This window comes from Scyliorhinus torazame, chromosome 8 (assembly GCF_047496885.1).
Source record: "Scyliorhinus torazame isolate Kashiwa2021f chromosome 8, sScyTor2.1, whole genome shotgun sequence".
NCBI classification, from domain to species: Eukaryota; Metazoa; Chordata; class Chondrichthyes; order Carcharhiniformes; family Scyliorhinidae; genus Scyliorhinus; species Scyliorhinus torazame.
In genome coordinates this window covers 119,938,988-119,964,117 of record NC_092714.1, presented here as the reverse complement: position 1 = coordinate 119,964,117, position 25,130 = coordinate 119,938,988, and the positions used below count along the sequence as shown (strand labels likewise).

Below are 25,130 nucleotides of genomic sequence, written 5' to 3'. Positions count from 1 at the left end.
GACAATAAAGATTTTTATCATTATGAAGAGCCTCGCCAGATCCGCATGTTGGGCAGTCTTCTTGCCGTCATGGCTGCAAGCTGAGTTTGGTTGGCTGTGCAAGTGCTGTTTACGCGCTGCTTGGCTTTGTTAACGATGGGCTGGCGAGCGCTGTCCTGGCGAATTGGCTGGCGAGTCAGCTATTCACAATATATATTAATGATTTGGACGAGGGAACAAAATGTAACATCTCAAAGTTTGCAGACGATACCAAGTTCGGTGGGAGGGTGAACGGTGAAGTAGATGCAGCGATCCTACAGCATGATCTGGACAGGTTGGGTGAGTGGGCAAATTGGCAGATGCAGTATAATTTATATAAGTGTGAGGTTATTCACTTTGGAAGCAAAAATGGTTGTAAATTGGGAGGGGAGTGTACAGCGGGACCTGGGTGTCCCTGTGCACCAGCCGTTGAAGGTAAACATGCAGGTGCAGCAGGCGGTAAAGAAGGCTAATGGTATGTTGGGCTTCATTGCAAGAGGTTTCGAGTATAGAAGTCGGGATGTGTTGCTGCAATTATACAGGGCCTTGGTGAGTCCACACCTGGAGTATTGTGTGCAGTTTTGGTCTCCTTCTCTGAGGAAGGATGTTCTTGCTCTCAAGGGAGTGCAGCAAAGATTTACCAGACTGATTCCAGGGATGGCAGGACTGTCATATGAGGAGAGATTGACTAGGCTGGGATTGTTCTCGCTGGAGTTCAGAAGAATGAGGGGAGAACTCATAGAGACTTAAAATTTTAACGGGACTAGACAGGGTAGATTCAGGGAAGATGTTACCAATGATGGGTGTGTCCAGAACTAGGGGTCACAGTCTAAGGATTCATTTCGGACAGATATAAGGAGGGATTTCATCACCCAGAGTGTTGAGCCTGTGGAATTCATTACCACAGGAAGAAGTTGATGCTAAAACATTGAATATATTCAAGAGATGGCGAGATATATCCAAGGTTGCTACGGGAAGCGAGGGAGGAGATTGCTGCACCTTTGGCGATGATCTTTGCTGATTGGCTGATGCGGGGAAATTTGCATACGTCCATGTGCTCACCCTAACTTGAAGGTGTACCTCAGCAAGAGACCCTAGCTGTTCAAGTGAAGACAAGCATCCAGCAGAGGGCAGTAGAGCGCAGTTGCTGATTGGCTGTTGCAGGGAAATTTGCATACGTCCGTGTGCTCACCCAAACTTGAAGGTGTACCTCAGCAAGAGACCCTAGCTGTTCAAGTGAAGACAAGCATCCAGCAGAGGGCAGTAGAGCGGAGCTGCTGATTGGCTGTTGCAGGGAAATTTGCATACGTCCGTGTGCTCACCCAAACTTGAAGGTGTACCTCAGCAAGAGACCCTAGCTGTTCAAGTGAAGACAAGCATCCAGCAGAGGGCAGTTGCGCGGAGCTGCTGATTGGCTGTTGCGGGGAAATTTGCATACGTCCATGTGCTCACCCGAACTTGAAGGTGCTTTGTGGAGGAGCTGTTGTCAAGTGACACTTAAACGCGAAACACTTCTTCAGTGTTTTCCTCCCTACCCACTCCTATAACCAAAAAAAAAACAACCGCTGTAAAGATCAAGAGGAAGGCTCGAAGGCAGGTAGAAGTCCAAAGAAGTTGAACCGTGACGTCACAGCCTGTAGGTAGGGGACTGGCTGGTGACTGGTAAGTAGTTTTTCTTTTATTTTCCCTCAGGTGTTATCGTGCAGGGCACAGAGGTTGCTGAGTGAGTGTTTGCTGAGAAGGGGAGTGAATAACAGGTAAGTTCTTTCTTTCTTTTTCTTTTTTTATCTAGAGGGGTTGGCAGGGAAGGTAGTGCAATGTTCCTCCTGCAGAATGTTTGAGGTGAGGGACGCCATCGGTGTCCCTGCTGATTTCATCTGTGGGAAGTGCACCCATCTCCAGCTCCTCAGAAACCGCGTTAGGGAACTGGAGCTGGATGAACTTCGGATCATTCGGAAGGCAGAGGTGGTCATAGGTAGAAGCTTCAGGGATGTAGTTACTCCGAAGAATAAAGATAGATGGGTGACGGTGAGAGGGGCTGGGAAGAAGCAGTCAGTACAGGGATCCCCTGTGGTCGTTCCCCTTAGTAACAAGTATTGTAGCCACCTAAAATGGCTGATTCCCGATTAATTTGGCCAAAACCCGATGTAAAATGGCTCACTGAAAAGGCCAACAGGGCACAAAAGGACAGCTGCAGACAGAACAGTGTATTTGGCTCTGGGGAAGTCGGCCCAGATCGATACCTGCAACCATTAGCAGCACATCAACCCAGCCATCTGCAGTTTAATCGGCGATCGGGTTATGCAGAACGTCCTCATGATATTTGGCATAACCCAAAAATTCCACATTGCGTACCACCCACAGTCGAGTGGTATAGTGGCGCGCATGAATCGGACCCTAAAAACCACCCTCCGAAAAATGGTCCAGCAGAACAACACCACTTGGGACTCAGTCCTCCCGTTTGCGCTGATGTTTTTGCGTAACACTGTTTCCACCTCCACAGGTTACACCCCACACACTCTCATGACCGGACGCCCCATGAAAGGGACAGAATACTTGTTAGGTTTAGACCTGACCAGCCCTGAAGTTACGGCCCTCACCCACGAGAAAGCCGTTGAGCAATTAGCTGCGAATGTCAAAACGGCTCAGTTAGCAGCCGTAGTTAAATTGGGCACCAAAAGGAAACAGAGCAAGGCCTGTTTTGATAAGGCAGTGCATGCAACCGAGTATGATATAGGACAGCAAGTGATGTTGTCTGTATATAACCCCAGCACATTCCTGTCTCCGAAATACTCAGGTCCGTACTCCATTACGGATAAAATAAGCCCATCGGTATATAAAATCAAATACCCAAATGGTAAGACTGCGTGGTTTCATATAAGCCAGTTAAAGGCTTATGGAGCACAGTCAAACTACGCCCACCACGTCATGCTTGACGCAGCAAACCACACCCCGCCCAGAGCCAACGTAACCAGACCAACCCCCACCACGTCCAGCCCAGCCACGGACTCGCCCTCAACTCCACCCCCAAAATCTACACTCCGCCCCGGAACGCCCACAGACTGCCGCAGCAGAGACAGTGACTGTGACTCAGACGATAGCCACAGCACACCTCCCTACTATCCCCATACAACCGGACCCACACCCAGCGACTCCGATTTCGACTCCAGTGATCCCTTCATGATCACTTTTCTAAACAAATCCCACCACCGACCACCGAACCACACGGACGACCCCGACTTTGTCCCCACACAACTCGACACAACTCATTGGCACCGCGACAACTCCTATAGACTCGTCCGCAACAAAGAAAGCAACTCCAACTCACACCACGCAGCCCTCTCAGCCTTAATTCACTCCAGAGTTTGGCACCCGGGAGAAGGGGACGACCTCAAGTCGGACTCCCAAGCCGCCAACCCCTTTGCGACCCTGTTCGCAACAGAGAAATGAGGTGTCCACATGATGTAAAAAGGAAACGCTTGGGAGAAGTGCTGTCCTTCCTGATGGAACCTGCAGGATGTTTTATGTTGTTCGTACGTTTGTTTTATGTTGTTCGTCCGACAGGAGAATTTTTTTCACTGTCACACACTCATTCACCTGAAACTGCTGAGCTCTTGCCCTCAAGAGACCCACCGCGGCCAGATGCTTGTCAGCGGTACCAACTTGTCTACAGATACCTGGTCAACAGACCAGACGCTTGTTCAATGGAACTAGCTTTTCAGCAGATACCTGCTCACCAGACGCCCGATCATAACTGCTCTTCTGATTCAAGGGTAGAATCACTATAGCAGCCCCACCATGATGACTACATTTTTGCCCGTTCTTGTCGGTTGCTCAGGCAGTGGAGAAACGGCGTGAGACCCGCCCTGCCTGGGGACTCAGTGTTGGTCAAACACGCTCGGGTAGGGGATATACGGCATTGGTAGCCATCCTACCCGGGGACTCCATCCAAATCTTACCCATCCCGGCCCATACGCACCTCATTTGACATTTTCATTTCAAAAAGTTTTATTTTGGTTAGGCGACCTTTAGGTTGCTGCCATATGCTATTTACATCCTGGAACATTGGGATGGTAAATCAGCACTGGTCCCGCATTGGGAAGTGTGCCGTGTCCTAAAATTTGTTTGAAAAAATAAAATAAGGGAGTCACACATAGTGACCAATTATAAGGGTATAATTGGCCCCAAAAAGGACAGACACACTATCATACCAGATATTAAACCAAGGTAGTTACAGATACTATGCTTGTTTTACAGAACTCCAGAAGCTCCAGGACCGGAGAAAACAGAGAACACAAAGAAAGAAAAAGAAAGAGGACAGCCATGGGGACTTCTTTCATCGTGCTCAACATCTTTTTGATGAACATCTGGTTGCGTGGGAACGCGGACCCCATTACTCCAAACCTCGCTGCCGTTAATGTTTCACTGCCCCGCAGTACCCAAAGCCCAGTCACCAGCGACACTGCATCTTCCTGGTGTGCCAGATTCATAACCTGGTACTCCCTGTCCTACGTAATTGAAGCACTGTTAGCGTTGGCGATACTCTGCTGTGTAGTGCAGACTATGCGCCTCCGCAAATGGAGAAGGAGAGCGTACCGCGCTCGAACCCAGGTATATCGGATCCGATCCCCTATATTCGGTTATGACCAGACCCCCCGACCCCCGCGACCTATAACACGATAATAAAGAACATGCACTTGCGTTTTTCTGTAAATAAAAGATGTACAAAACTTGTCATAAACAAACAAAATGTATGATCCTGAGCTTGACTGCCAAGCCAGGAAAGAGTATATTAAATGTTGTTGTATGTTTTAGGAAGATAGGATAATGCAATGTTTAGTGAGTATAGTGTATTTAGGTAAAATTAGAGGCTCCAAGTTTTTTTATTTTGTAAATGCATGCCCCTGCCTGACATAGCGCCCTTAGAAATGTTTAGGTAAAAATGTTTGGTGCATAGCTAGGGTCAAAGTAGTGGCCATGTAGGAGGTGTCCCCCCTGGTCAGGGAACGTAAAGGACAAAATTTATGTGATCCTTCACGCTTCGCGTTGGGATCACAAAGTGGCTACAACTAGCCACCTAAAATGGCTGATTCCCGATTAATTTGGCCAAAACTCGATGTAAAATGGCTAACTGAAAAGGCTGATGGGAAAATCAGCCAAGAGGGCACAAACGGACAGCTGCAGACAGAACAGTGTATTCGGCTCTGGGGAAGTCGGCCCAGATCGATACCTGCAACCATTAGCAGCACATCAACCCAGCCATCTGCAGTTTAATCGGCGATCCCCGGGAACAATTGCAACAAATTAGCAATTGAAAGCCGATCCAGACCTCTCGGCGCCAGCAGTGGCCGAGACAAAGAAAGGTGAACCACCATCCCCCGATCAAGGAATCGCCCCATTATTGGAGCATATCGAACCCAGTGATTGGGACCAAGTCCAATCACTTGGGACCAGGGTCAAGGTCCGCCCCGAGAGGCAGGAAGCCCCTGGGGACTATAAAGATAGGGGCCAAGTTCAGATCAACCCTTCTCTCCCTTCTTCTCCTGCTCGCAACCTTCGCAAGAACCATCGACAAGAAACCGTACGTTTGACTCCAGCGATCGCTACCCGATAGAGACTCCTAGCCATCGACCTGTATCAGCCTTTGAACCCCGCAGGCCAGACACAATTCGATAAGCCATTTGTTTCCCTGACCTGGTGGGCCATTCCCAAAGTTAAGTATTGGCCTGTAGTGGTAGGTAGTAGTCTAGAAAGTAGGATTATTGTATAAGTATTTATTGCTGTATATAATAAATGATCGTTGATTTAACATTTACTAAGTGGTGTGCTGTCTTATTAATCATAACTAGAGCTTGAACCACGTGGCGGTATCAGAAAGATACCTGGCGACTCGTGAGCAAAGGTGACAGAATTAGAGCTAATAAAACTAAGGCTAATAAGAGCAACAATATACCGCTTTGGATACTGTTGGGGGGGGGGGGGGGGGGGCGGGGGGAGACTTACCAGGGGTAAGCCATGGGGTACAGGTCTCTGGCACAGAGTCTGTCCCTGTTGCTCAGAAGGGAAGGGGAGAGAGGAGTAGAGCATTAGTCATTGGAGACACCATAGTTAAGGGGATAGATAGGAGATTCTGTGGGAATGAGAGAGACTCGCGGTTGGTGTGTTGCCTCCCAGGTGCCAGGGTGCGTGATGTCTCGGATCGTGTTTTCGGGATCCTTAAGGGGGAGGGGGAGCAGCCCCAAGTCGTGGTCCACATAGGTACCAACGACATAGGTAGGAAAAGGGATAGGGATGTAAGGTAGGAATTCAGGGAGCTAGGGTGGACACTTAGATCTAGGACAAACAGAGTTATTATCTCTGGGTTGTTACCCGTGCCACGTGATAGCGAGATGAAGAATAGGGAGAGAGAGGAGTTGAACACGTTGCTACAGTGATGGTGCAGGAGGGAGGGTTTCAGATTTCTGGATAATTGGGGCTTATTCTGGGATCTGTGGGACCTCTACAAACGGGATGGTCTACACCTGGACCAGAGGTGTACCAATATCCTGGGGGGGAAATTTGCTAATGCTCTTCGGGAGGGTTTAAACTAGTTCAGCAGGGACTTGGGAACCTGAATTGTAGCTCCAGTATACAGGAGGCTGAGAGTAGTGAGGTCATGAGTAAGGTTTCAAAGTTGCAGGAGTGTACCGGCAGGCAGGAAGGTGGTTTAAAGTGTGTCTTCTTCAATGTCAGGAGCATCCGGAATAAGGTGGGTGAACTTGCGGCATGGGTTGGTACCTGGGACTTCGATGTTGTGGCCATTTCGGAGACATGGATAGAGCAAGGACAGGAATGGTTGTTGCAGGTGCCTGGGTTTAGATATTTCAGTAAGCTCAGGGAAGGTGGTAAAAGAGGGGGAGGGGTTGCATTGTTAGTCAAGGACAGTATTACGGTGGCAGAAAGGACGTTTGATGAGGACACGTCTACTGAGGTAGTATGGGCTGAGGTTAGAAACAGGAAAGGAGAGGTCACCCTGTTAGGGGTTTTCTATAGGCCTCCGAAAAGTTCCAGAGATGTAGAGGAAAGGATTGCAAAGATGATTCTGGATAGGAGCGAAAGCAACAGAGTAGTTGTTATGGGGGACTTTAACTTTCCAAATATTGACTGGAAACGCTATAGTTCGAGTACTTTAGATGGGTCTGTTTTTGTCCAATGTGTGCAGGAGGGTTTCCTGACACAGTATGTAGATAGGCCAACGAGAGACGAGGCCATATTGGATTTGGTACTGGGTAATGAACCAGGACAGGTGTTAGGTTTGGAGGTAGGTGAGCACTTTGGTGATAGTGACCACAATTCGATTAAGTTTACTTTCGTGATGGAAAGGGATAGGTATATACCGCAGGGCAAAAGTTATATCCGGGGGAAAGGCAATTATGATGCGATGAGGCAAGACTTAGGATGCAACGGATGGAGAGGAAAACTGCAGGGGATGGGCACAATGGAAATGTGGAGCTTGTTCAAGGAACAGCTACTGTGTGTCCTTGATAAGTATGTACTTGTCAGGCAGGGAGGAAGTGGTCGAGCAAGGGAACCGTGGTTTACTAAAGCAGACGAAAAACTTGTCAAGAGGAAGAAGGAGGCTTATTAAAGATGAGACATGAAGGTTCAGTTAGGGCGCTCGAAAGTTACAAGTTAGCTAGGAACGACCTAAAGAGAGAGCTAAGAAGAGCCAGGAGGGGACATGAGAAGTCTTTGGCAGGTAGGATCAAGGATAACCTAAAGCTTTCTATAGATATGTCAGGAACAAACAAATGACTAGGGTAAGAGTAGGGCCAGTCAAGGACAGTAGTGGGAAGTTGTGCTTGGGAGTCCGAGTAGATAGGAGAGGTGCTAAATGAATATTTTTCGTCAGTATTCACACAGGAAAAAGACAATGTTGTCGAGGAGAATACTAAGATTCAGGCTACTAGACTAGAAGGGCTTGAGGTTCATAAGGAGGAGGTGTTAGCAATTCTGGAAAGTGTGAAAATAGATAAGTCACCTGGGCCGGATGGGATTTATCCTAGGATTCTCTGGAAGCTAGGGAGGAGATTGCTGAGCCTTTGGCTTTGATCTTTAAGTCATCTTTGTCTACAGGAATAGTGCCAGAAGACTGGAGGATAGTAAATGTTGTCCCCTTGTTCAAGAAGGGGAGTAGAGACAACCCCGGTAACTATAGACCAGTGAGCCTTACTTCTGGTGCGGGCAAAATCTTGGAAAGGTTTATAAGAGATAGGATGTATAATCATCTGGGAAGGAATAATTTGATTAGAGATAGTCAACACGGTTTTGTGAAGGGTAGGTCATGCCTCACAAACCTTATTGAGTTCTTTGAGAAGGTGACCAAACAGGTGGATGAGGGTAAAGCAGTTGATGTGGTGTATATGGATTTCAGTAAAGCGTTTGATAAGGTTCCCCACGGTAGGCTACTGCAGAAAATACGGAGGCATGGGATACAGGGTGATTTAGCAATTTGAATCAGAAATTGGCTAGCTGGAAGAAGACAAAGGGTGGTGGTTGATGGGAAATTTTCAGACTGGAGTCCAGTTACTAGTGGTGTACCACAAGGATCTGTTTTGGGGCCACTGCTGTTTGTCATTTTTATAAATGACCTGGAGGAGGGCGTAGAAGGATGGGTGAGTAAATTTGCAGATGACACTAAAGTCGGTGGAGTTGTGGACAGTGCGGAAGGATGTTACAAGTTACAGAGGGACATAGGTAAGCTGCAGCGCTGGGCTGAGAGGTGGCAAATTCCGCCCAGGATTTATGATTATTTAGAAAAACATAGTTTGATTAAAGATAGTCAGCATGGCTTTGTGAGGGGCAGGTCATGCCTCACAAGCCTCATTGAATACTTTGAGGATGTGACGAGACACATTGATGGAAGAAAGGGCAGTGGATGTGGTGTATATGGATTTCAGTAAAGCATTTGATAAGGTTCCCCATGATTGGCTCATTCAGAAAGTTAGGGGGCATGGGATACAGGGAAGTTTGGCTGTCTGGATACAGAATTGGCTGGCCGAAAGAAGACAGCGAATGGTAGTGGATGGAAAGTATTCCGCCTGGAGGTCGGTGACCAGTGGTGTCCCGCAGGGATCTGTTCTGGGACCTCTGCTCTTTGTGGTTTTTATAAATGACTTGGATGAGGAAGTGGAAGGTGGGTTAGTAAGTTTGCCGATGACACAAAGGTTGGTGAAGTTGTAGATAGTGTTAAGGCATGTTGCAGGTTACAACAGGGCATTGACAGGATGCAGAGCTGGGCTGAGAAGTGGCAGATGGAGTTCAACCTAGATAAATGTGAAGCGATTCATTTTGGAAGGTCGAATTTGAATGCTGAATACAGGGTTAAAGGCAGGATTCTTGGAAGTGTGGAGGAACAGAGGGATCTTGGGGTCCACGTACATAGATCCCTCAAAGTTGCCACCCAGGTTGGTAGGGTTGTTAAGAAGGTGTATGGTGTGTTGGCTTTCATTAACAGGGGGATTGAGTTTAAGAGCCGTGAGGTTTTGTTGCAGCTTTATAAAACCCTCGTTAGACCACACCTGGAATATTGTGTCCAGTTCTGGTCGCCTCATTATAGGAAGGTTGTGGATGCTTTGGAGAGGGTACAGAGGAGATTTACCAGAAGGCTGCCTGGACTGGAGGGCATGTCTTATGAAGAAAGGTTGAGGGAGCTAGGGCTTTTCTCACTGGAGTGAAGAAGGCAGAGAGCTGACTTGATAGAGGTGTACAAGGTGATGAGAGGCATGGATAGAGTGGATAGCCAGAGACTTTTCCTCAGGGCGGAAATGGCTGTCACGAGGGGACATAATTTTAAAGTGATTGGAGGAAGGTATAGGGGAGATGTCAGAGGTGGGTTCTTTACACAGAGAGTGATGGGTGCGTGGAATGCACTGCCAGCGGAGGTGGGGGAGTCAGAGTCATTAGGGACATTTAAGCGACTCTTGGACAGGCACATGGACAGCAGTAAATTGAAGGGGTGTGGGTTAGGTTGATCTTAGATTAGGATAAATGGTCGGCACAACATCGTGGACCGAAGGTCCTGTACTGTGCAGTACTATTCTATGTCTATATAGCACTTGAGGGGAATGGGATCAAAGGCTATAAGGAGAAAGCAGGATTAGGCTATTGAGTTGGATGATCAGCTATGATCGTGATGAATGCCGGAGCAGGCTCGAAGGGCCAAAAGGCCTCCTCCTGCTCCTGTCTTCTATGTATCTATGTATTTGTGGCAAGAAGCCCGTGGGGCGTTGCCAGCCTTGCTGGGCCGAGCGTCAGGAAACCCGCGGCAGTTCCCGCTCGCTACCAAACTTGGAAATCTTTCTGGAGAATTTCACCCTACCTCGTTAAAATAGCAGATGAAAATATTGGCCATGCTTTTGACAACATCAGTTATCAGTTTGAAACAGATTCAAGAAGGGAGGTGGTGGTGGTTAGCCACTCGAAAGTGGTGGTAGCAATTAATTAGCTCACCTAAAGGGTCTATTAAGGTCACTCTGCTGACACTGACTGGAATGTACCAGTCAGCATGTGTTTTCCTCACATGTGGTAGGCTAAAAGTCCGGTAGGGGACAGAGGTGGACTCCCAGTGGTAGACCAGGGACCTAGTCTGAGTTGAAGGTTGACTTGCAATTGATGGCTAAGCCTTGCAACTAACGTCCTGCTAACTGACAGCATATGGAGGCTGCTGTGCTCAGTTATCATTAGGTGGCTGAAGGCCTTCAGAGCTGATTGGTGACAGAATGGTAACTATGGACAGTGTGGCTCAGGTGCCCATTGATCTTCCTGGCATACCTTCTTTCATCTTTTTCACCTCGACCATAAAATACAAACCAATGGCCATCATTAAATTTATCTTCACTTGCCATCGGTCAAGAAATTCTACAGCTTGTGGCATTTGTTGAAAGTTGGCATTGAAAGAATTCCTTTTCACACTCTTAAGGGAACCTATTGGGCAATAATTGTTTTTTGAAACATTTAAAAGCAAGCTTACCACAGTGAGAAAATAGAATTTGCCTCCTAAAAGTTAAATAATAATTAAAATGTTGAACATTGAAAATAAAATTGGTAAAAATGGGATTAAAAGGTTACTGAAACACTGAACAAAAAAAAAAAAATCAAAGCACATTCCACTTCAAGAATTAAATTGCAGTTTTGATTGTGTCTATTCAAAATAGATTTTGGAAGCAAAACAAACAAATCTGGCTAAAATGCAGGGTAAATTATGTCGGGTCTGGCACTAGAAAGTTAGTAAGAAGGATTTCAAGGTGAAACCTACCCAAGATCAGATCTCCTGCAACCATTTTGCTCCTGCAGGTTGAGTACTGAATTCACTAATATTTTTAGATGATTTCTCCCAAAGTGAAGTGAATAATTCAACTAGCACATGAAGCTGAACAACCAAGAATCAACAGCATTCATCACCCTTTTCTAACAAATTTACAGTATAGGAATAATTATACTATCCCAAGTACGTTTGAGTACTAACAAAAGCCTTGCAAACACAAACTCCAAAGTTCAATTTTTTGGAAAAAAAAGTAATTTTCTAACAATTTCTCAAAGGTCAATACAACAGCCTACACTCTCATGCGACATATCACATGACGATAGCAAACTCACATGTATCTGGCGGGGATAAAATGACTTCTTGGTCTAGTGAAGAAACAGATCCTCTATTCACATTTTCCTCCCAGTACTGGGACATATTCTTGTCAAGTGTTGGAATGCCTTCTTGCACTGTAAGAAACAGACAATGGATCTTTTGTTTGACTCCAACAATGAAATGGAAGGCGAGTCAATAAAAGTAGAACTCTCGGAATATCAACAAATCATTACCTTTTCTGACCAGATTCTTCACGTACTCATTAAAAACTCTATCTCCCATTGCTCTCTCAAACAAGATTTGCATGTTAATCCTCAATACATCTCTGTTCTGAAAATTGCTCTCAGAAATTTTAACTGCCTGGGAAACTGGAAAATGCATTTTATTCTTTGTAGTCTGAGCGACATTCACCAACAGAACTATCCGTGAACATTTAAATTTGTAATCATCATAGAATCTTAGAATTTACAGTGCAGAAGGAGGCCATTCGGCCCATCAAGTCTGCACCGGCTCTTGGAAAGAGCACCCCACTTAAGCCCACGCCTCCACCCTATCCCCGTAACCCCGCCCAACCCAACCTTTTTTTTTGGACACGAAGGGCAATTTTATCATGGCCAATCCACCTAACCTGCACATCTTTGGACTGGGGGAGGAAACGGGAGCACCCGGAGGAAACCCACGCAGACACAGACAGTGGCCCAAGCTGGGAATCGAACCTGGGACCCTGAAGCTGTGAAGCAACTGTGCTAACCACTGTGCTACCATGCTGACATAATGATGTGGAGATGCCAGCGTTGGACTGAGGTAGGCAGTGTAAGAAGTCTTACAACACCAGGTTAAAGTCCAACAGGTTTGTTTGGAGTCACTAGCTTTCGGAGCACAGCTCCTTCAACAGGTGAATCACCTTTAAATTTGTAGCCTTTGAAGCAATGTATTTCCCTTTTAATTACTGTCCAAAGTTTGCCGTTTTATTTCAACAGTGGCACATCTGTTTGCATTTAGTATTCCTTTAACATTATAAATCTAGTAGAGTAAGAAGTCTTACAACACCAGGTTAAAGTCCAACATGTTTGTTTCAAACACTAGCTTTTGGAGCACTGCTCCTTCCTCAGGTGAAGGAGCAGTGCTCCGAAAGCTATTGTTTGAAACAAACATGCTGGACTTTAACCTGGTGTTGTAAGACTTCTTACTGTGCTCACCACAGTCCAACGCCAGCATCTCCGCATCATTATAAATCTACAAAGCAGTTACTCCTGCCTCAGTGAGAATGCGGAGATTGTCAGGGGACTGCAAGATTGAATCTCAGCCATTCAGTCCCTCAAGCCTTCGTTGAGGTAGTACTGTCAATTCTTGGGAGCTGTTAGATGAGAAAATGAGCTCTGTAACTTGCTATCTGAAGTGGAGCAAAAACGAGCAGGAGCAGTTTATGTCAAGTTACTAATAAGCAACAGAGACAGCTATGGAACAATCACTAATCCATAGCATTTTCTTTTTCTTGTTAAAGCAGGATGCTCGAGGGTAGGAGGCAGCATTTAGGGGGTTAAAAAGGGGATGTAGGGAAAGGGCAGAATATCTTTTTTATTAAAAAACAAGACAAAAATATCTGATCATTTTTTTAATGCTTTACATCTGTCAATTACTCATGTATAAATACATCATAACCGGCAGTTATGGAGTTTGCATTCTAATATTTACTTACTCCGAGCGTAACTGAAACTCTAAGAAAGTCAAGCGTGGACAAGGATTCAAAATTTGCAGTTAAATTCTTGATAATGATCCATTTTTTTAGTTCTAAACTAGCAGCGAACTTAGATTTTCTAATTTTGACTTATGACAAATTCAAAGACTTGATCTAGCACATTGGCTCTCAAAGCACTGTTATGGGCCAGGGTTTAGAGAACCCCAAAGTGTATCATGGAGTTCCCTTACCCACAACTTTTAATAGATTGTGGTATGGGGAGCACACGGCCCACTCTACAGGTGTGGTACAGCAGAAATGGAAAAGTATTTTTTAAAGCAAAACAATGTTTATTCTATGAACTCAAGTTAACCTTTTTAAAGCATACAGTGAACATCTTAGCAACCATTAATTCAAATACAACCCCCAAAGACTACAACACTAAGTAATCCTTCAAGCTTTCCTTTTGACATCCATCAGACTTAAAAACAAAACCTTTAACAGAAGCACATCAGGTTAAAGTCACTACTGAGAGCAGTTATTAGTTTTAAATCACCAAAGGATCGATTTACAGTTTTTAGATTACAGAAAGACTAATATCCCTTCTGGCTGTGACGGCAGCTATCCAGCTCTGAAAACGAAACTAAAACACATCCTGCTGCAAACAGCCTAAAACGAAAGTAAAAGGCTGACAGACAAGCCCAGCTCCACCCACTCTCTGACATCACTGATAAACACCCATTTCTTAAAGGTACATTTCTTAAAGGTACTCTCACACGACAGCACTCAAATATATATTGCAAAGACAAGTGAATTCATCATTATCATCATAGAATTTACAATGCAGGAGGCCATTCGGCCCATCGAGTCAGCACCGGCTCTTGGAAAGAGCACCCTACCCAAGGTCAACACCTCCACCCTATCCCCATAACCCAGTAACGCCACCCAACACTAAGGGCAATTTTGGACACTAAGGGCAATTTATCATGGCCAATCCACCTAACCTGCACATCTTTGGACTGTGGGAGGAAACCGGAGCACCCGGAGGAAACTCACGCACACACGGGAGGATGTGCAGACTCCGCACAGACAGTGACCCAAGCCGGAATCGAACCTGGGACCCTGGAGCTGTGAAGCAATTGTGCTATCCACAATGCTACCGTGCTGCCCTACTCATACTCCCACAAACATGTTCCCAATTTCAGGATCAGTTTGTTTTCACTTCCAACAAGGATAGATGCAATACTGAATCTACTTAAAGAAAATGAAGTGGGCGAACAAGGTAATGCAATAGTTGGTAATGTCATGTGAGAGTACCTTTAAGAAATGTGTGTTTTTTTACAGAATAACTGGAGTGGGTGTACCTTTAAGAAATGGGTGTTTATTACTGCAGTGATGTCAGAGTGTGGGCGGAGCTGGGCTGTCTGTCAGCTTTTAGTTTCACTTTGAGAAAAGCTTGGGTGTGTCTGTGTTTTTTGGTTTTGTTTTAGTGTTGGAGCTGCAGCCAGCCACAGAAGGTGTAAAGTTGTACTCTCTGCCATGTAAAGACTATCTCTTGATCATTTGGTGAATTAAGAGTGATAACTGTTCTCAGTAGTAAATTTAAACCTGATGTGCTTCTGTTAAAAGTTTATTTTTATGTCTTATGGATATTAAAAGGAAAGATTAAGGATTACTTAGTGTTGTCTTCCTTGGGGGTTGTATTTGAATTTGAATTGATGGTTGCTAAGATTAAGATTTTAAAAAGGTTAACTTGCGTTCATAGAATAAGCATTGTTTTGCTTAAAAAAATATTTTTCGATCTCTGCTGTACCACACCTGTAGAGTGGGCCGTGTGCTCCCAATCCCACAATCGAGTAAAAGTCATGGGTCAGGTGAACTCCATGACACACTTTGGGGTTCTCTAAACCCTGGCCCATAACAAATTGGAGACTCGAGGGGGATAAAAGTCTATCTATTGGATTGACTTAGTGAACTTAAAGACAGTGAGGGGTGAGCATATTGTGATTGCTTTTCAGGGTTGGTATTTCAGTTTAAGGAGGGAGTGTGTTGTGGACAATGGCTCTTTCAGAGGCTCTGAAGTCTTTGGGGGTAGAGACGGTCGCACGCAGTACCTTACGGACAGAGACTAAAAACAGATTGTTAGATTTGGCAAAAACATTGCAGTTAACATTACCTGACAAAATGCGAAAAGGTGAAGTAATTATGGCGGTGGCTAAGCATTTAAAATTGTCTGAGATACAGTCTGACTCAGTGGAAATGGCAAAAATTTAATTACAAATTAAACAAATGGAACATGAGAAAGAATTAAAGCAGCTTGAATACGAAAGAGATAGAGAGGAAAAAGAAAGAGAGAGGAAATAGAGAGAGAGTTTGAACTTCGGAAAATGGCCATATAGGGCAACACGGTGGCGCAGTGGGTTAGCCCTGCAGCCTCACGGCGCCGAGGTCCCAGGTTCGATCCCGGCTCTGGGCCACTCTCTGTGGTGGAGTTTGCACATTCTCCCCGTGTTTGCATGGGTGTCACCCCCACAACCCAAAGATGTGCAGGGTAGGTGGATTGGCCACGCTAAATTGCCCCTTAATTAGAAAAAATGAATTGGGTTCTCTAAATAAAAAAAAAAAGAAATTGGCCATGAAACATGACAGTCAGTTAAAATTGGCGGATTTAAAGGGAAATGTACAGTTTGAGGATAGTGATGAGGATAGTGAGAAAGAGCGTCAAAGTCGAAGGTTCGGTGGGGATCTATTTAAATATGCCCAAGCATGGCCAAGGTTTGACAAGAAGGAGGTAGAAGCCTTTTTCATTTCATTTGAGAAGGTGGCAAAATATTGAGACTCTGGTCAAAAAGAAGAAGGAGGCATATGATGTACATAAACAACTGGGATCAAGTGGATCCCTTGAAGAGTATAGAGATTGTCGAAATAGAGTTAAGAGGGAAATCAGGAGGGCAAAAAGGGGACATGAAATTGCTTTGGCAAATAATGCAAAGGAGAATCCAAAGAGCTTCTACAGATACATAAAGGGAAAAAGAGTAACTAGGGACAGAGTAGGGCCTCTTAAGGATCAACAAGGACATCAATGTGCAGAGCCACAAGAGTTGGGTGAGATCCTGAATGAATATTTCTCATCGGTATTCACGGTGGAGAAAGGCATGGATGTTAGGAAACTAAGGGAAATAAATAGTGATGTCTTGAGAAGTGTGCATATTGCAGAGGAGGAGGTGCTGGAAGTCTTAAAGCGCATCAAGGTAGATAAATCCCCGGGACCAGATGAAATGTATCCCAGGATGTTGTGGGAGGCTAGGGAGGAAATTGCGGGTCCCCTAACAGAGATATTTGAATCATCGGCCGCCACAGGTGAGGTGCCTGAAGATTGGAGAGTGGCGAATGTTGTGCCCTTGTTTAAGAAGGGCAGCAGGGAAAAGCCTGGGAACTACAGACCGATGAGCCTAACGTCTGTAGTAGGTAAGTTGCTAGAAGGTATTCTGAGAGACAGGATCTACAAGCATTTAGAGAGGCAAGGACTGATTCGGGGCAGTCAGCATGGCTTTGTGCGTGGAAAATCATGTCTCACAAATTTGATTGAGTTTTTTGAGGGGGTGACCAAGAACGTAGATGAGGGCAGTGCAGTAGACGTTGTCTACATGGACTTTAGCAAAGCCTTTGACAAGGTACCGCATGGTAGGTTGTTGCAGAAGGTTAAAGCTCACGGGATCCAGGGTGAGGTTGCCAATTGGATTCAAAATTGGCTGCACGACAGAAGATGGTTGTAGAGGGTTGTTTTTCAAACTGGAGGCCTGTGACCAGTGGTGTGCCTCAGGGATCGGTGCTGGGTCCACTGTTATTTGTGATTTATATTAATGATTTGGATGAGAATTTAGGAGGCATGGTTAGTAAGTTTGCAGATGACACCAAGATTGGTGGCACAGTGGATAGTGAAGAAGGTTATCTAGGATTGCAACGGGACCTTGATCAATTAGGCCAGTGGGCCGACGAATGGCAGGTGGAGTTTAAGTTAGATAAATGTGAAGTGATGCATTTTGGCAGATCGAATCAGGCCAGGACCTACTCAGTTAATGATATGGCGTTGGGGAGAGTTATAGAACAAAAAGATCTAGGAGTACAGGTTCATAGCTCCTTGAAGGTGGAGTCGCAGGTGGAAAGGGTGGTGAAGAAGGCATTCGGCATGCTTGGTTTCATTGGTCAGAACATTGAATACAGGAGTTGGGACGTCTTGTTGAAGTTGTACAAGACATTGGTACGGCCACACTTGGAATACTGTGTGCAGTTCTGGTCACCCTATTATAGAAAGGATATTATTAAACTAGAAAGAGTGCAGAAAAGATATACTAGGATGTTACCGGGACTTGATGGTTCGAGTTATAAGGAGAGGCTGGATAGACTGGGACTTTTTTCCCTGGAGCATAGGAGGCTTAGGGGTGATCTTATAGAGGTCTATAAAATAATGAGGGGCATAGATAAGGTAGATAGTCAACATCTTTTCCCAAAGGTAGGGGAGTCTAAAACTAGAGGGCATAGGTTTAAGGTGAGAGGGGAGAGATTCAGAAGGGCCCAGAGGGGCAATTTCTTCACTCAGAGGGTAGTGAGTGTCTGGAATGTGCTGCCAGAGGTAGTAGTAGAGGCGGGTACAATTGTGTCTTTTAAAAAGCATTTAGATAGTTACATGGGTAAGATGGGTATAGAGGGTTATGGGCCAAGTGCGGGCAACTGGGACTAGCTTAATGGTAAAAACTGGGCGGTATGGACTGGTTGGGCCGAAGGGCCTGTTTCCATGCTGTAAACTTCTATGATTCTATGAAAACAAATAAAATGGCCACAGGACATGTGGGAATTACTGATTCAAGCAAAGCTGGTAGGTAGGGCTAGTGAAGTGTTTGCATCACTACCGGAAGAGGTATCTGAGACGTATCAGGAGGTGAAAAAAACCATCTTTGGTGCATATGAACTAGTGCCTGAAGCCCACAGACAAAGGTTTAGAAACTTAAGGAAAGAATTTGGTCAAACATACATGGAGTTTGAAAGGATCAAAGAGGAATTTTGATAGGTGGATAAGTGCTTTGAAAATAGACCAAACGTATGAAGCTCTCAGAGAAATTATACTTTTGGAGGAGTGAAAATTTCAATTCCTGATGTAGTGAGAACTCATGTGGAAGAGCAGAGGGCTAAAACTGTGAGATTAGGAGCAGAAATGGCAGATGATTATGAATTAGTTCATAAATCAAAGCTTGGTTTCCGACATCAGTTTCAGCCTGTGAGGGATAGAAACTGGGGATATGAGAAATACTCAATTGGTAGAGGCAACAGTGATCTGATGGGAGATAATAAGGAGAGTGTACCTCAGGTTAAAAAAGAAATCCAGGAGGGTGGAAAAGAAATGAAAAGTTTCAAATGTTTTCACTGTAATAAACTAGGCCATGTAAAGTCACAATGTTGGTGGTTGAAGACAAGCACTGGGAAGGCTGATGTGGTAAAACAGAATAAGATAGTGGGGTTTGTGAAAGTGGTAAAGGAAAGCCCAAGTGAAGCGAAGGAGATGCAAAAGATTGTACCGCCTGATCAAGAGGTGATTGATCAGAAGGTGCCAGATGTCTTTAAAGAATTTACTTGTGTGGGTAAAGTTTACTCATGTGTAACACGAGGAGCAGGTAAAGAAGTCACAATTTTAAGAGATACGGGAGCTAGTCAATCTTTAATGACAAGTGATGAAGAGTTATGTAGTTTGGGAAGAATATTGCCAGAAAAGGTGGTAATATGTGGAATTCAGGGTGAGAGGAGTAGTGTTCCATTATATAAGGTAAGGTTGGAAAGTCCAGTGAAGAGTGGTGAAGTGGTAGTAGGAGTGATAGAGAAACTATCTTGTCCAGGAATACAGTTTATCTTGGGTAATGATATAGCGGGATCGCAGGTGGGAGTGACGCCTACAGTGGTTGATAAGCCAGTGGAAAATCAGACAACTGAAGTGTTGAAGGACTAATATCCTGGGATTGTTCCGGATTGTGAAATAACAAGGTCGCAAAGTCACAGGTTAAGACAAGAGGAGGACAGCACGATGGCGCACTGGGTTAGCTCTGTTGCCTCATGGCACCAAGGTCACAGGTTCGATCCCGGCTCTGGGTCACTGTCCATGTGGAGTTTGCACATTCTCCCCGTGTTTGCGTGGATTTCGCACACAAACATGTGCAGGCTAGGTGGATTGGCCATGCTAAATTGCCCCTTAATTGGAAAAAATTAATTGGGTACTCTAAATTTTTTAAGAAAAAAAAAGACAAGAGGAGAAATCGAAGAGTGAAGATCAAGTTGAAGTGCAATTATCAGAAACGATTTTTGATCAGATGGTTGAAAAAGAACAAGAACAGGTGGAGGATGAGGCGGATAATTTTAATTCAGGAAAATTGGCGGAGTTACAACAGAAAGATGTAGAAATAAAATGGATCTATCAGAAAGCATATACAGAAGAGGAATCTGAGTGTATACCAGAATGTTATTACCGTAAAAGTGATGTCTTGATGAGAAAATGGAGGCCTTTACATATGCAGGCGGATGAAAAGTGGGCACAAGTTCATCAAGTAGTATTGCAGGTAGGGTATAGAAAGGAGGTGTTGCGAGTTGCACATGAGATACCAGTGGGAGGTCACTTGGGAGTAAGGAAAACTCGAGCAAAAATCCAAAAACATTTTTATTGGCCTGGACTACAGAAAGATGTAGTTGAATTTTGTCAATCATGTCACACATGTCAAGTGATAGGGAAACCTCAAGCAGTGATAAAACCAGCGCCCTTATTACCCATTCCAGCATTTGAGGAACCTTTTTCAAGGGTCCTAATTGCTTGCATAGGACCGCTTCCTAAAATGAAAAGTGGGAATCAATATCTTTTGATTATAATGGATGTGTCTACTAGGTTTCCAGAGGCCATTCCAGTATGTAAAATGACAGCTAAAAAGATTGTGGAGGAGTTACTTAAATTCTTTACTAGATATAGACTACCCACGGAAATACAATCGGATCAAGGATCAGATTTTATCTCAAGGTTATTCGAAGAAGTTATTGGTAGCTTTGGAATAAAGCAATTTAAATCAACTGCATACCATCCAGAATCGCAGGGAGCGTTAGAAAGGTGGCATCAGACATTAAAGACAATGTTGAGGGCTTATTGTCACGATTATCCAAAGGATTGGGATAAAGGAATTCCATTCGTACTGTTTGCAATTAGGGATGCACCTAATGAGTCAACCAAATTCAGTCCTTTTGAACTAATTTTTGGTCGTGAGGTAAGAGGACTACTTAAATTGATTAAGAAAAAATTTGTGAGTAAGCAATCTCTTACATTATTGGATTACGTGTCAAATTTTAGGGAACGATTAAATAGAGCAGGTGAGTTGGCAAGACAACATCTAAAAGTTGCACACGTGATGAAACGGGTAGCGGACAGGAAATCCAAAGTTCATAGTATTGCCAGTGGAGATAAAGTTTTAGTATTGTTGCCAATGGTAGGTGAACCGTTAAAAGCAAGGTTTTGTGGACCTTATCAGATTGAAAGGAAATTAAGTGAGGTGAATTATATGGTAAAAACACCAGATAGTAGGAAAACTCACCGAGTTTGAGATTGAGTCATGTGAATATGCTTAAAAGATACTTTGAAAGGGAAGGAGAGAAAAATGGGGAGGTTTTAATGATTCTAATTCAAGGTTACAAACCAAATCCAGATGACTGTGAATTATAAATTGTTGAGTTACCTTCCAGAGGAAAAATGGACTGACCTGAAAGAGTTATTGATATCACATGGGCAAGTTTGTGGAGATAAATTGTACTGAAATGGCTATACATGATGGAGATGTGGGAAATGCTGTTCCAATCAAACAACATCCATATAGACTTAACCCTTTAAAATTGCCACAGGTTAACAGAGATTTAGAGTATGCTTACAAATGGCATAATTGAAGTGGGTTGCAGCCAATGGAGCTCCCCCATAGTGATGGTACCTAAACCAGACGGTACCCAACGGTTGTGTGTGGACTATAGGGAGGTTAATGCAGTTACAAGAACGGACTCTTATCCTATCCCACGTTTGGAGGATATTCATTGAGAAAGTGGGACAATCAGGTTTTATTTCCAAATTGGATTTAGTTAAAGGTTACTGGCAGGTACCTTTATCCGAAAGGGAGATGGAGATTTCAGCTTTTGTGACTTCAGATGGTATATATCAATTCAAAGTTATGCCATTTGGCATGAAAAACGACACAGCCACATTTCAACGGTTAACTAACAAAGTTGTTTCCGGATTACCCAATTGTGCTGTATACATCGATGACCTGGTAATTTTCTGCTAGACATGGAAAGAACATTTAAACCATCTGATGGAGTTATTCAATCGACTTCAGGAGGCGGGTTTGGTGATAAACCTAGCCAAAAGTGCATTTGGAAAATCTCAAGTCACTTTCCTTGGCCATACAATCGGACAGAGTCGAATGGTCCCACGGGATGTGAAACCAAAAGTTATTGGGGAGTTTCCAATACCCTTGACACAAAGGGAAATAATGCGATTTCTTGGCATGAGTGGAATTGATCGAACATTTGTGCAAAATATTTAAGCGTGGTTGCTCCACTGACGGACTTGCTGAAGAAACGTCGAAAATTTCAGTGGACAGCGGAGTTTCAACAAGCATTAGACTGCCTGAAAGCTGTGATAACCAATGCTGCTGGGTTGGAGAATTACAAGGGACTCTGTGATCAGATTGAATTAAAGTATTTGGCTTTAAAGAGAAATGCCGAGGCGTTAAGAAATGGATGGATCGTGCAGAGACCTTCTTGTTCAAAGAGACTGTCAATCGAGAGGGATTCCAATTGGAGGAAGAAGAACAAAAATGGACTTTATTATTCTAAATGTTTGCGTGTTTTGTTTGTTTGAAAAAAAAAATGTATTCACTGTCCATATTTCTTAAAGGAAAGTGAAAAGGTGAAAAATGAAACCATCTTGCAGTTGATGGTTTATTTATTTTTTCTTAGGGGGAGGTGTCATGTGAGAGTACCTTTAACAAATGTGTGTTTTATATAGAATAACTGTAGTGGGTGTACCTTTAAGAAATGGGTGTCTATTACTGCAGTGATGTCAGAGTGTGGGTGGAGCTGGGCTGTCTGTCAGCTTTTAGTTTCACTTTGAGAAAAGCTTGGGTGTGTATGTTTTTTGGTTTCGTTTTAGTGTTGCAGCCAGCCAGAGAAGGTGTAATGTTGTTCTCTCGGCCATGTAAAGACTATCTCTTGATCATTTGGTGAATTCAGAGTGATAACTGTTCTCAGTAATGAATTTAAAACTGATGTGCTTCTGTTAAAAGTCTTTTTTAAATGTCTTATGGATGTTCAAAGGAAAGTTTAAGGATTACTTAGTGTTGTATTCTTTGGGGGTTGTATTTGAATTGATGCTTGCTAAGATGTTCACTGTATGTTTTAAAAAGGTTAACTTGAGTTCATAGAATAAACATTGTTGTGCTTAAAAAAATACTTTTCGATCTCTGCTGTACCACACCTGTAGAGTGGGCCGTGTGCTCCCCATACCACAATCTAGCAAAAGTCGGGGGTCAGGTGAACTCCATGATACACTTTGGGATTACTAAACCTTGGCCCAGAACAGTAACATCTAGAAACATAATGAAAATAGTTTGACATAAAAAGCCAAGCTAAAAGTGCTCAACTAGAAAAGAAATTATATAAAAAGGAAATTGATCCAGATACATGAATAGAAGCAACACAGTAGGGAAACAAAGGAAAAAAAAAAATCTTTATTGAGGTTAAGAGAGTTAGTGGAAATAAAGAAAATTGGGTAGACAATATAAAGGCTTCTACAAAGAATAGTTCAAAATATTAGAGGACTGATTAGAGATGAATAAAGAACACCTCTATGGAGAGGGAGGGAATAGCAAATATTCCAAATTGAGCATTTTTCGTCGATTTTCACAAATAATGTCATATTGGGAATGAAAGGATACAAGAGGAGCAGGTAGAGCAATTAGGAATAACGGCAAGCTAGAAACAGAATGAATGCAGATGAATAAGAGATACTTGGCGCGATTCGGGCTGTTTCTTGGCCCTGCCTCATCTATTCACTGTCATTTTGCTGTTTATTTTGGCCTCAACGAGGAACACCCCTTCGAGGACACTTTCGTAATTTACTGTGCAGGAAGACTACTCAGGATTGGGGTGCCTTTGGTAGAGGCAGCTCCAATCTTTCGACCCTCCCCCCCCCCCCCCCCCCCTCTCAGTACCCCCAACGTGGCCTCTGGACCCTCCTTCCCACTTCACCCAACTTACCTTTTCCGGAGTCCTCAAGTCCCCTCATCCGGATCATACGAGTAAAGAAACCCCGGGTACAACACCTGGCATGGGTACCATGGCAGTGCCAGGGTGGCAGTAGAAAGGATGCAGGCTGGCAGTGCCACAGTGCCAGGCTGGCAGCGAGAGTGCCAGGGTGCCTCCCGGCCCAATGCCTGACCATCCGGAGGTCTCCAATGGCCGGGTAAATCCCCCCCAGCAGCCATTACAACTGGTCCAGGTCAGTGTGGAACCAGTACTAAATGGCGCCCAGGTGAGATCTCCCATTCATGTCCGGTGAATCCTAGGCCCTGGAAGAATCCGGCGAACGCGTATTTCGCTGATCTGGATCTCTCCCAGTGTGAGATTCGGCAGCTTCGTCGGGACACCAAGTCGGGCATGACGAGGCCGCACAGTTGGTAGCATTGTTGCTTCACAGCTCCAGGATCCCAGGTTCAATTCCCGGCTTGGGTTACTGTCTGTGTGGAGTCTGCACATTCTCCCCGTGTCTGCGTGGGTTTCCTCCGGGTGCTCCGGTTTCCTACAAGTCCCAAAAGGCGTGCTGTTCGGTAAATTGGGCATTCTGAATTCTCCCTCAGTGTACCCAAACAGGCGCCCGAGTGTGGCGACTAGGGGATTTTCACAGTAACTTCATTGCTGCGTTAATATAAGCCTACTTGTGACAATAAAGATTATTAAATCACATCCACTGAAGAAATTGGATAAAATTAGCATTTATTTAAAAGACATTGTGAAATTAACCACAGCCATTGTGGACTTGCAAAAATGAAAAAATGTACGAAAAATTGATGAGTTCTTTGCAAAAGTAACAAAATGCAATGGGAATTCTCATTGAAGCCACCATGTAACCTGCAGGCGAGGGGGTGCGCTGCTGGCAGGACCAAAGAAACCCATCGCCAGCGACAGGCCGTAGAATTCCAGCCATGATGGAGAATCGGCCCAAAATTTGTTAAGAGTGTCAGTTTCAGGCAGAAAACCGGCATGTAGCTCTCCAACTGCACAGCCTAGTTTTCTTTCCTGACTCTCTGGTACTCTACAGTGAATCTGCTGACATGGTTTGCAGAGTCAATCTGGTTGGGCCAGATGGAGCCGGACACAGAGGACCATCCTACAAGTTCCCCATCACATGCAGTGCAGCACCCTTCAAATCCGCCCCGCCTGACAGGCATTGGAGCGTCACCCTCCTCCAAACCCTCCGAGGTATCGGGGGCGTCACCCTCCCACCCCGACTCACAGGCATCGGGGCGTCACCCTCCTACCCCCACTCAGGCATCGGGGCATCACCCTCCCACCCCCACACTCAGGCATCGGCACTCAGGCATCGGGGCGTCACCCTCCCACCCCCACACATAGGCATCGGCACTCACAGGCATCGGAGAGCTACCCTCCCACCCCCATTCACAGGCATCAACACTCACAGGCATCGGGGCGTCACCCTCCCACCCCCATTCACAGGCATCGGCACTC

At 44.7% G+C, this 25,130-nt stretch overlaps 1 protein-coding gene across 6 annotated transcripts in view; it reads right to left on the bottom strand.

Moving 5' to 3' along the window:
* The window catches only part of ofd1 (OFD1 centriole and centriolar satellite protein), a 173,823-nt gene that overhangs the window by 34,548 nt on the left and 114,145 nt on the right, over nucleotides 1-25,130 (bottom strand). For all 6 annotated transcript variants that reach the window (XM_072514094.1, XM_072514093.1, XM_072514097.1 and 3 more), the window contains exon 19: nucleotides 11,656-11,772. In XM_072514094.1, the coding sequence (XP_072370195.1) occupies nucleotides 11,656-11,772 (117 nt within the window). The remainder of the gene's footprint in view (nucleotides 1-11,655; nucleotides 11,773-25,130) is intronic.